The 13,041-nt window shown below is 46.0% G+C and overlaps 1 protein-coding gene across 1 annotated transcript in view; it reads right to left on the reverse strand.

Moving 5' to 3' along the window:
• Window positions 1-13,041, reverse strand: part of FAM171A1 (family with sequence similarity 171 member A1) — a 130,202-nt gene that overhangs the window by 21,849 nt on the left and 95,312 nt on the right. The window contains exon 5 of the mRNA XM_046013666.1: window positions 8,464-8,640. Within this exon, the coding sequence (XP_045869622.1) occupies window positions 8,464-8,640 (177 nt within the window). The remainder of the gene's footprint in view (window positions 1-8,463; window positions 8,641-13,041) is intronic.

The following is a 13,041-nucleotide window of genomic DNA, read 5'->3' on the forward strand; positions in this document are numbered from 1 at the left end:
CCCGTATAATATAGTTCATTCTTGTAATTCAGTCTCTACATCTCAGTATTCAGTATGTCGCCTTCCTTCCTGACGTGGGGCTCAGGATAGAGAGAGAAGAAGATAAGGCAGTGATATTAGGTTCATTTTTTTTTGCCAGTTCCAAACATAATTTGGTGCTATAAGAACTCCCATCCCTACCTCCCCCCACCAAAAAATACAATGAAATGCAAAAAACATCCAGATCTATGTTTTAAATCAAGCTCCACCTTGGAGGGCAGGCTGTCTGTAACTTACCTAAATGGACTAATTCAGAGAGCCCGGGATCGGCAGTCACGTTCACCGTCTGAAGCGGAGACCAAGCCCCTCCAGGCCAGCTCTGAGAAGGGATCCTGACTGCCTGCTACATATGCACCATACAGGCATGCTAAGAGGTGGTTCACTAACTGCCATTTCTATAGCAACCCACACACACTCTGCAGGCTGTGTTTTGGGAAGGCAGTTAAAACTGGATTCTACAATGTAGCTCCACTTAGAAGATGCTTTTATTTCTGTCATCTCGTTAGAATGAGAGTATTCAAATCCAGTAACCCAACTGATCATTAAACGGCAGAAACTCATCACACCCCAGAAACCGAAAGGTTGATTTCTTGCCCAATGTCACTCGGTCACTTTCAATCCGAACCACTGACCTGGTTTGCATGTTCAGAAGTGACCCTTCCTCAGGGCATCAAGTCAGATCACAGTCTGACAACCGGGAACATCGGACAGCCATCTGCTGTCCCAGTTCTAGGCAAGAGAGCAAATGCCTGTAAAAGCAAGCTGACAGAATGCTCTTGGACTGCCCAGAAAGCCTCAACTACCATGCATTCAGCAGGACCAGTGGAAACTTCGTGTGCCAGACCCGGACAGGAAAACCTCTTCCTCCAAAGGACACACTGCACCCCCGCACGTGACTGACGAGGACATGTACGTGTCCACAACTCCCTCCTCCCTCCCCACCCATGACACAGACACTGGTTTGCAAGAGAGCACCATTGAAGATCGTAAGCTCAAGAAATCCGCTAACTACTCAAAAGACAGACTTGTGCTCACTACACCAAGTCCCCCCTCGCAGCATCAAGCGGCATTCGAACACGACGACTTCAGTGCTGCATGTAAATACAGCAAAGGTCTGAATTCTAGTATATGCAAGCTGGACTTTTTTTTTTTTTTAAGATTTTTATTTATTTGACGGAGATCACAAGTAAGCAGAGAGGCCGGCAGAGAGAGGGGAGGAAGCAGGCTCCTCACTGAGAGAGCCCGATGTGGGGCTCGATCCCAGGATCCCAGGTTCATGACCTGAGCCGAAGGCAGAGGCTTTAACCCACTGAGCCACCCAGGCGCCCCGCAAGCTGCACTTCTTAAAAAAAAGCTTTTTTTGGGAAAGGGCACGTAATAATGAGCCCATTCAAACTGCTGTGACATACTAAACAAAATTCAACTTTACTTATGTTCTCAGAGTGCTGATCTATTAGGTCATCCTCCGACGAACATGTGGGTTGAAGGGTGGAGATGCTAATTTGTATAATGGAAAATTTTCACTTGTTCCAAAAGAAAGAAAAAAGACAACTGTCGCCACTAAAAAAAAAAAAAAGCATTAGACAAGAGCGATAAATGGCGGCATCAAATACAGACCCCACTCTAACAGTGTCTGAAAGGGAGCCCCTCTAGGACCCTCTCTTACGAGTATGTTTTGGTTATCTGGCAGTCACGGACTGTGCTATTCGAGTTAGTGTTAAAATGCGGATTTATTTTTCAAATAAAAGTCCCATGGGAGTAAAAGCGATTTCATCTTTCTTTTGAGAGTTTGAAGTCTTGCCTTATAACAAAGCTGTTATCACTCTGAGCATCAGTCCTCACTCCTGGCACAATGCTGGAGGGCTACCCGGATGGCAGAAAGTATGGACTTGTGGCTGCACCAGGCACCCCCACTTCGGGTCTGCAGACCATGAGCTAGAATCTACATTTTTTTTTTTAAAGATTTTATTTATTTGTCAGAGAGAGTGCGCACAAGCAGGGGGAACAGCAGGCAGAGGCAGCAGGGAGCCTGATGTAGGGCTCGATCCCAAGACCCTGAGATCATGACCTGAGCCGAAGACAGATGCTGAACCAACTGAGTCACCCAGGCGCCCCTAGAATCTACATTCTAATACTAGAACGGTAAGAGCTTCCCTGTTCCAGGCCTTTTAGATCAAGGATCACATTTTTCTGTATGAAGTCAGTACATATTTTCAGTTTGTGGGGACATCCAGTCTCTGTCTCATCCACTCAACTCCATGGGCATAATGAGACAGCACTCATGCAGACCATCCACAAATGGGTATGGTTGTGTTCCAGCATCTTAGTCCCTTTAGGTTGCTATAAAAAAAAAGAATAACGTGGGGCACCTGGGTGGCTCAGTGGGTTAAAGTCTCTGCCTTCGGCTCAGGTCATGATCTCAAGGTCCTGGGATCAAGCCCCGCATCGGGCTCCCTGATCAGCAGGGAGCCTGCTTCCCCCTCTCTCTCTGCCGACCTGTCTGCCTACTTGTGATCTCTGTCAAATAAATAAATAAAATCTTAAAAAAAAAAATAACGTACTTGGTGGCTGATGAATTACAGATATTAATTGCTTACAGTTCTGGGGGCTCGGAAGTCCAAGATCAAGGTGCCGTCAGAATCAATGTCTCATGAAATCCCACTTCCTAGTTCACAGATGGCATCTCCTTGCTGCGCCCTACACGGTAGATGGGGTGACGGAGCTCCCTGGGGTCTCTTTCACAATGGCACTAATCTCATTCCTGAGAGCCTCACCTTCATTACTCCCAAAGGCCACACCTCCAAACACATGGGGGTTACGGTTTCAACTGAGGAACTTTGGGGAGGAGGATACAAACATTCAGTCCAAAACGTCCAATACAATTTTACTTAGGGATGCTCACATTTGAATTTCATATAACTTTCATGTGCCATGAGATACTCTTCTTCTTTTGATTATTTCTTCAGTCATTTAAAAATGTAAACACCATTCTTAGCTTTGCTGTAGTTTGCCAACCTTGATTTAGGTGAACGATTCTTTTTTTTTTTTTTTTTAAGATTTTATTTATTTATTTGACAGACAGAGATCACAAGCAGGCAGAGAGGCAGACAGAGAGAGAGGAGGAAGCAGGCTCCCCGCCGAGCAGAGAGCCCGATGCGGGGCTCGATCCCAGGATCCTGGGATCATGACCTGAGCTGAAGGCAGAGGCTTTAATCCACTGAGGCACCCAGGCGCCCCTTAGGTGAACGATTCTTAATAGAGTCACAGATTACTGTATCTTCCTGTTAAACAGTTTGGAACTACAATTATTTTGATTTACCTTAAAAGCACATAAAGTATTAAAATGGTTTGAAGTGATTATTGTGTGTGAATTAACCGTAAACAGTTACTAATTAGTAAGTAGTATTTTATGCTTAAGATGGGTTCCTACTTTTTTCCTGATCTGATAATACTGTCTTAGAACTTTTCATTTAACTAAGATAACTTAATTTCTATTTAAATAATGATATTACTGATTAAGTATAACAAAATAAGAACCTTAATAATAAAAACAGTGAACAAAACAAAACAAAACCCCTAACTTTTGAAATATGTACGCTTCTACTGAGTTTAGGAGGTTAAAGAACATATGGTTTCTTTGAAATGTCCATCACTCTTAAAGTTTTCTGAAAGCATTTTTTAATTCATTTGATTATTTTTTAATGCCTATGCAAATGCTGACTTCTCTGGGGACACATATAAGCTGTTATACCCGGGAGTTCGCAGTTAAATTTCTCACAGTAGCTTAAAAAGACCATTCAAGTGAAAATAAACCACGTATACAATGAAGGTTCCTGACAGCAAAAGGCTTGATGCAGTGGGGATTATTTCCAGAGAAAAGGCAGAGAATCAGGTAACTTATGTTTCAGAGACCTCCTAAAAATGTACATTTCTTTGTCTTCATGTACTTCTATATTGTGTTAATTTCCCATTGCTTCTGTAATAAATGAACATGCGCTTAAGGGCTTGAAACAACCCAACTGTATTCTCTAGTAGTTCTGGAAGTGAGAGGTCTGAAGTCAGTTCCCCTCACCCCAAGTCAAGGTGTCCACAGGCTTGGATCCTTCTGGAGGAAGGAGGCTCCCAGGGGAAAATCTGTTGCATTGCCTTTTTCAGCTTCTCATTGCTACCTGTGTTCCTTGGCCTGTGACCTCTTTCTCCATAGTCAAAGGACATCACTCAAGTTTCTGCTTCCAACACCCTGTTGCCATCTCCTCCGGTTCTGACTCCTCCTCTCTCCCTCACAAGGACCGCCATGACCACAGTACGTGCATCTTTCTGTTCGTATGTAAATGATTGTCTTCTGCGTAGACAGTCCTCTTAAGTACAAATGTTATTTCATAATGCATTCAACTGCCCTGTAACTAAGAAAATGCAAGGCCCTGCCCATATGTATTTCTAGTATCACTGTAATACATACAATTTAAGTGAGAGGGGCTACATGGCTGTTTAGGGGTTGGAGAAGGGATTTGAAAGAGAGATCCTGCCCACATAATGTGACAAGCTATGGGGACCCCTTAGCGCAACCGGGGAAGGGGAAGAGCACACAGTTGGTGCAGGTGTGCAGAAGACAGTGGCTTGAAATGAGGCAGAGTGATAGGCAGGGGCCGGCTCTGAAGGCATCTGTGTGCCCGAGAAGCGTGGACTGGCTCAACATGAGTAGCTCGGGGACAATCTCTCGTGGGAAAGTGGTCTGTGCTTTGGAAAAATAACCTACAAAGTGATACAGAGGACCTAGTGGAGGGAAGAGAGATGGAAGGCACTCCAACAGCTACAGGAATTGGCCAGAAAAGGGGGTAAGAGTCTGAACCGAGGCAGAGGTAACATGAAGAGGATGGGGAGAGGGAAAGCTTGAGAAATGCTGATCTGACAGCAACACAGGACCAGATGAGGCTGCAGGAATAAAGTGGGGACAGCTCTCTGGTTTCTACTCTGATGGTCTGGTAGGTGATATCCTTAACCAAGAGGGAACACGAAGAGGTTTAGATGCTGAAGTGAGAGTTCACTAATAAGCCTTAATTTCAGGCATCTTGGACTTGACTTTCTCTTGGCACATCCACAAACGGATGTCTACTGGAAGGTCAGAAACACAGAGCAGAAACCAGGACCTGGGTGCATGGGGAGCCATGGGAGTGAGGGAAGAGGTGAGAAGACCCAGCAGCTGATAACGTAAGGTAGCAGCTGGGCAGAGGGCAGAGTCCAGTAGCCAGCAGACGAGGAGGACCCAGAAACTGAGTCAGAGAGTCAACAGAGGAGGGCCCTTCATAAGGAAGGAAGCCCTTCAAACGCTGCAGAGACATCAAAGTGGATGAGGAGGTCACCTGCCTTCAGAGTTGTGCAGCGGCTTGGTGACCCTGTTTCCCAAGAGCTGGTAGCAGGAATAGGATCACAGTGGGCTGAGAAATGGAAGCAGCACATGGAGAACAAGTCTTCAAGAGATCTGGGTTAAGAGGTTTAGAGGGCACAGTCTGTGAGAGCTTTCTATAGGATAGGGAGACTTCTGTTTACTTTATAAACTCTTACAATGTCCTTGCTCTGTGCTAGGCGCTCTACTAAGCCTCTTACAACCATTAATTCATTTTCTCCTTGGAGTGGTTAATTTTTTGTGTCAACTTGGCTAGGCCATGGTCCCTAGATATTTGGCCAAGCACGTATCAATGTTGCTGTGAAGGTATTTTAAAAATGAGATTAACAATATTAAATCAGTAGGCTAAGTAAAGTAGATTACTCTTCACAACGTGGGTGGGCCTCATCTAGTCAGTTGAAGGCGTTAAGAAAAAGACTGACCTCCCCCAAGGAAGAGAGAATTCTGCCAGCAGACAACCTTTGGGCTCAAACTGCAGTACTGGCCCCTCTCTGGGTCTCCAGTCTGCCGGTTGACCCTGTGGATTATGGATTTGCCAGCTTCCACAAATGTATAAGCCAATTCCTTAAACTAAATCTGCTTCCTCCTTTACTTTCCCACCTACCCACCATACACACACACATTATTGGTTATTTCTCTGGAGAACTTCGTCTAGTACACTCACTTTAACAACATTAGGTATTGTTATTATCATCACCATTTCACAGTTGAGGAAACCGGCACAGAGAGGTTAAGTAACTTGCTCGGGGTCACACAGCCAGTGGGTACCAGAGTCGGAGTTCCAATCCAGTGTGCCCCCAGACCGCTTGCTCTTAACCACATGCCACACTGCTGCTCCAGAGCACTGGCCTGGGCATGTTTGTGGCCAACTGAAAGGTCGAAGGGAGAGAAGCAGAATATACAAATAAGAGCCTCAACGAACACATGTCTTATATGAATGAGAAAAGAGGCATGGGGATTTGCCCAAGGTGGGACTTACAGCTTTACAAGAGCAGACCCAGGTTTTCAGGATACAAAATGCAAGCTGTCTCCCTTCTCCTTCCTACGTTCTCCTGTGTGCTTCTGAGATTCTCCCAGTCAGGCCCCTCTCAATTTGTCGGCTTCTGGGAGGTGCTGGGCTCCTTATGTCCTGACTAAGTCATGGAGAACACACGTCAGTGGTAGCCTATCTCAGTGCAGCCTATGTTAATGTAACGGCACCGTCCATCCATCAACGTCAAGTTTAGTACGTCTTTAGTAAAATCAGTGAATTCCACACAATTATGGTTCCTGTTAGTAATTATTTGGAAAGCAAAACAAAATAAAACAAACAAAACCAAACCAAGCCCCACCAAACTCCAGACACCCAACAGGTATTTCTTTTCAAATATAAATTCCCAGAACTATGATTTGACTACTCATGGAATTAGGTATCTTTGAAAATACCTTGGACATCAAACATCTCCCAGTAATCTTTATGCAAAGTCTAATGCTTTAAAATCCTGGACGAGGACATCTGAAAACTGGTATTTTCAAGTTTGACTTTCAAGGGATGGAATACCGAAGGGGTCTAAGAATGAAGACGGTATGGAAATCCAAGCACAAGCCATGTGAGCCCATATTGTTGTGATCAGCATCAACTATAAAACTTCCTAGAGAACAGTCTGGAAAGATGTATTAAAAGCTTTAGAATTTCATACGTTTTTAATCCAGCAGCATCACTTCCTCTAAAAGTTTATCCTAAGGAAACAATCACGGCCATGCCTAAAGATTTAGCTACAAAGATATTTATCCCAGCCCTGGTAAGAACAGTAATGTTTTCTCTAGTTACAGGGCACAGGGCCACCAAATTACGACACACTGACATAATGAAATACTATGCAATCATTAATTCCGACATTGCGGGCTCACAGTGGATGCTATGTAAAGATGTTTATGATATGCTAGTGATTTTTAAAGGCAAGTTACGGAACAGTGTGCAGCATGTAATCCCATTCCTGTTAAAAATATATTTTGTGGAAGGCAGTCTTTCTAATAGGGCCCCAGGGATCCCCACCTGCTGGCATTCACACACATGTACAGTCAACCCCACCCGGTACCCACGTTGGGCCCTGTGACACCAACAGCATCTGGAAAGAAGTGACAGCGTGCCCCTTTGACATTAGGCTGTAAAAGACTGCTTGACTTCCATTTTGTCCACTTGTGCTTCTGTGTTTTATTTTACTTTTTTCCCTTGGGTCATTTGCTCCAGTGAACGCAAGCTGCCATGGTGTGAGCAGCCCTATGGAGGGACCCCCAGGGCAAGGAACAGAAGCTTCCGACCGACAGACCAAGGCTGGTGAGGAGCCAAGGCCTGCAATAGCCCTGCGGGATTGCAAGCGCGTCACCAGCCCCCGCTGGACCCCGAGATGAACACAGCCCTGGCTGGCGGCCCAGCTGCAAGCTTGCTAGTGGCCCTGACCCAGAAACCACCCTCCCAGCTAGGCTCTGCCTGGACCCCTGACCCTCCAGAAACGTGAGCTAAGAGATGCTCAGTGTTGTTAGAAGCTGCTGAGTCTTGGGGCAATTTGTCATCCCGCAACAGAAACCTATCACACACGTGCATGGTGGAACGACTGGGAGGATGTAATGCAAAATTCAATGAGTGGTTTTTCTCTAGGTAGGGGGATTACGGCTCATTTTAGTTTCTCTTTTGGAACATTGTTGGCAATGTTTTTCCATTTTCATTAACTTAAAAACCATGTGACCAAGAGAGATGACATAACTTTCACAGGATAAAAGGTTAAAGATTAGCGGAGCTGATTTTAGCTCTAATAACCTTTAAAGACTCAAGTAAGTTAGCTTAAATGTACCACAAAAACAAAAGCAAGAGAACCCTCCAGAGAGTGCACTTGCCATGGCCCAGTGGCTTGAGTTTCACCAGCCAGAAACTGCATGGTGCATTCAGTACCTGCAAGGAAAGGAGACTTGGACGGGCTTCTTAAAAGAGAAATCCATCAGTCATGAAGTCACCTGCTACCCAATCACAGAGTCTTGCTTACCCAGCTTCTGGTCGAACCGCCACGCTGCCACATAGGCATTGTGCCTCAGACTGCTCTGCGTGGCCAGGGGCACGGTGACATAAATGGGGCCATCCACCAGCACCGGCGTTCCATCGCCGCTGAGCAAGTGGACGCTGACGGCCGTGACTGGGGTCAGGTCGTACCTGGTGCCGTTTCCTGCAAGCAAGAGGGATTCTCCATCACACGCGCAGAAGGGACCTACGTGGGGCTCAGGCCACCATCTGTACCCACCATTCACAAAGTACAGTGCCTCCTACACGCCAGGGACTGTAGTAAGCACTTTGCATTTCTAAAATCCTCACTGCACCTTTGTAAGGCAGGCAAAATCCACATTTTACACGTAAAAGCAACAGGCTCACGGAGGGCAGTCATCATAGGAGCTGGCCCCAGGGGCGTCGGGGTCTGTCTGGGATCCAAGCTCATGTCTGCCGACTCCAAATACACTGCGGTGCTTTGCTTTCAAAAAGGGGCCTCAAAAGGAAAAGACTCATCTATAAAGCGAGAGGACGGGATGTGCAGAAATGCCTGACATCAACTCCTAGACAAAGTCAGCCCCATGCACGTGTTAATTATTTGGCAGAGCCCCATTGTGAAACCAAATGTTTTACATTAGAGACTGCTTAAAGGGGGGGGGGATTTCCCCCAAGGAGTGCTTCTACTAAAAGTAAACTTCTGAAAACTTGGACTTGAAATATTTATGAGTTATTTTAGTTGCCATTGTTATTTGGATCTGTTTAAAAGGAATTTAATATCCCAATTATTCTACATTAGAGGGCTTTTACCCGAGCCGATGCTTTAATGACTGCCTACTTTATAGATAAATCAGGGAACGCTTATGACAGTGATATTATATTTATATACTTAAGTAAGCCATTTCAGGACCATTTTTCTCCAGTGAAATATAATATCACACAAAATGTTTTCTGTTATAATTTTAAATCTTGAGCACAATGACAAAAGCATGGTGATAAAAAAAAAATGTAAGCTCCATCAGAACATAATCTATAGGATTTCTTATTAAGGTACTTAGATACTTACCAACCTATCAACTTCCTGAGCTAATGCAAACCTCCACTTAGGACTAGATGTAAACATTTAAAGTGAATCTAAGTGAATTTTAGGGTTCAACACAAGTTTTAGCTAAACCCTTTGTAGAGCAGTGTATATACGGGTCATGACAGTGCTACCTTTCACAATTTATGCCCGTCTCTGTCTTTGAAGGAAAAGGCATGATGATGGGAATTTCATCAAAAGGTCCATGCTGGAATCAGGTTCAAGTCCTGAAATCTTGCAGTCTGGCCATTTCACTTTAGGGTAAAGAAAATCCAAACCCAGGATTTACCAGATTTCTGGTCAAAGCATCTTCTGGATGGAGACCTAAACGAGCCAATTGCCCCAAGAAGACACAGGAGTAAAAAGCCAGGTCTACCATGTACCTCTCTAGGTTCTGTTAGACTCTCTGGATGAGACAGAACTGAAAACCAAGGGAAATTCAGGAACTCGCTAGACTTGGTGTAAGCAACTTGGACAGATGTTCTAAACTGGGGCGTGCTGCTGCTGTCAGCAAACCGAGGCAGGAGGTCCGCAGAGGGAAGCAGCAGGTAGGCCAGGAAAACCTTCCAGACTCATCACCCATCCTTGCCTCCCACTTAGTTCCGCCGCCTCATGCCCACTCAGGAATTCTCCCTTCCTTTTTTCTTTTGCACACTCCTCATCCAGGAAGCTGGGTTTCCAGTACCCGATGCCCCCGTTTAGCTGCACACGTGGCCTCAGGCAAGTTACTTTGCTCCTTAGGGATTTGTTTTTATTATCTGCATTATCTGGACTAGATGCTTTCCTATGAGCCTATGGAAAGAAAACAGACTCAGCTATAAACATTCAGAAGTAAGTACAGCATTGCAGAAAAGGGCTTCTTAATTAAAGCAATATACATTAGGTTTGTGTGATTTAAGGTTCTTCTAAAAGCTCGCTGTTAGAAGACACCGTGGGCAGTGATACCTGCTGTCTTGAGGCTTCTTTTCTCTTTCTCAATGCCCTGCTAAATGTCCACTCCTACTCTATGCCTTCTCAAACACTCTCTCTTTACCCTCCCACTCTCTTTATTCTGGAAGGGCTCAATTGTTTCCCTTCCAGACCGTGTTCGAAGACTGCAACAAAGCACTGAGGTCTGTATATAATAAGGTCTTTCTTTCTTGTTTCCTCCTGATGTTACCAGGCTCCTGTCATGACCGAATAAAGATAGCAGTCAGGCAGGGTGAGGGGCAGCACCACTGGACCAAGCTTAGGAGACTTCCGACCCATCCCTTGTAATATGAGGGGTTCTGTTCAGAGAGCATCTAGGGTTCTGTCTGGCTTTGACTTCTGTTACCAGCTTTGCTGGTTCTTAGTCGTTTTACCAACTCCTCTCTGTCTTCATGGAGTTACTAGCAGGAGTCATTCCTTGAAAACCCTTGGGAATGTCAGAGGGCAGTGGTGTGCCTTCTTAGCAACCAGAGTGGGGAGTGTGATGCCAGGAAACTGTAGCGTCTCTGGCCCGTGTGGGGGATGAGGTTGCCCCGTGTGACACCAGGAAACTGTGGAGCAGGTGGACACAGGGGAACGAAGGAGAAAGTGGGCCAAACCTCCATCCGGCTGAGTTGTTCTATTTACAACTCTGGAAACACCCATTGACTGGACACAACCAAGAACACTCCGAGGAAACCAGCCTTCAGAGCCCTTTCCAGTCCCATCCGCGGCCTCCATTCACCATTCCCAGACTCCAGCTACGACCCACCATTTCATAGGTATGTGTGTGGGCCGGGCCACGAGCAAGTGTGGGGGGTGCCGGGAAGAGAGGCTCTGCATCAGGTGAAACCAGAGACAGGCACCTAGCTGACGAGATGCTGGGGTGCTAAGCAAAGCCCATGCTCCTATCGCCCTCACGGGTGTGAACCAACATGCCCAGGGGTGGCCGCCTTTCCTGGCAGCCCTCAAGGAGGGTCTGATTCCTCTTCCCACATCAGCTGTCAGTTATATCAATGGGAAAGAAGTTGCACGTAACCTTCTGAAGACCGACCTTCCTTTCCTCGGAAATAACAGAGCGATTTTAAAATAAAGCAAACCCCACTAAAATCAATAGTTCTATGTCTTTGTGTTCTTCTCCCTTCCTCATCATCTCGGGTTTCATCATTTATTCAAGAGCTCTTGGAAGTGGGGCACAGAAAAATTAATGAGCTCTGAGGAATGAGGCCGGCCCTCCAAGTTAGGGTTTTGTGATTGTGCACCATTTGTTGGGGACACTGGCTGGAGGTTGCACGATGGTCTCAAATTGTACTTTTTTCGTGTTCCCTGAAATACGACTTTTCTCCCTGAGCCATACGCTTAAAGTAAAAGCCAACATTTCCCCCAATAATGTTTACTTAAAGTGACTGCCATGCGGTTTTATCTGATGGCCAATTCCCGACCTTAACTGCATCTTCATCATGCATAAAACTGGAAGAACCATTTCTGAAAGCAGGTGCCAGCGACGGGCCAAAAGGGAGTCACCAATTACCAGGTCACCTTGATCAGTCACCAGAAATTTGCCAGCATTCTACAGAATGGATCAGAGGCTGCAGGTGTACAAGCTTTTTCAGAAGGACCCAAGATCCGTTTATGGAAAGCACCGGACAAGTCAGGGAAACTCAATAAAGGCATTTCTGGGACAACGCAGTCACCTCCTCACCTAGTGGAATTTCGCCCAGAACAGACTCCGGTTTTCACGTTTATGTTGTGACTAGTCCAAAGTGTCAAGAAAAGAAGAGGGGAGACAAGAAATGACTCAGGACCTCCACACCCTCCACTTTCCAGTCCCAAGGAGTAGGGATCCAGCGAGTGCCAAAGGCACCATTGGCTGAGAGTCAGTCTTTTTGACTGGTAAGGAATTCCTACATACTTTCTGGCTGCTGGTTTTTAGTTTCTCTGATTTTTTAGCTCTGTGTCAGGCCAGTCTAGGGTGACACAGACCGAGCTGACTTAGAGGCCTGGATTCAAATCAACATCAAAGCCTGACCGCTGTTTGCCAAGTCAAGGTGGAGAGAACAGCACAGAGGATGGGAAGATGTGGGAAAATGCTGGGTGGGCACACGATAGAGAGCCGAGGCTCCTGCTCCTAAATGCTCGATTCCTAGACACGACAGGGCCCGTTGTCCTGCCTCTCTGCATCAGAGCCACTGCCCCTCTTCCCCTCCCCACTGTGACCCGTGGGTGGGAGGGGCTGGGTATCCCTGCAGGGGCACCCACTCCAGGGACGAGTAGGACAAGGGGCAGAGAGCCTTATATTTTGGGGGGGGGAAAAACCAACTTCAGTTAAAAGCACTTCTCTGAATTACATTTAGTCTACCAAAGGCGAGCTCCGAAGGGACGTGAGGCAGGATGGCTGAAGGAGAGCAATGTACTCATATGTATTTCTGCCGTGGTGTAGACAGGAACCCCTAACACCGTTTCCAACGCGCTCCAACTTAACAACTCTGGTTCTTCCAGTTAGTCCTAATGCCTCGAGCCACATGCAAAAATTCAGACACAGAAACCCCAGCTGAG

Source organism: Meles meles, chromosome 7 (assembly GCF_922984935.1).
Source record: "Meles meles chromosome 7, mMelMel3.1 paternal haplotype, whole genome shotgun sequence".
NCBI classification, from domain to species: Eukaryota; Metazoa; Chordata; class Mammalia; order Carnivora; family Mustelidae; genus Meles; species Meles meles.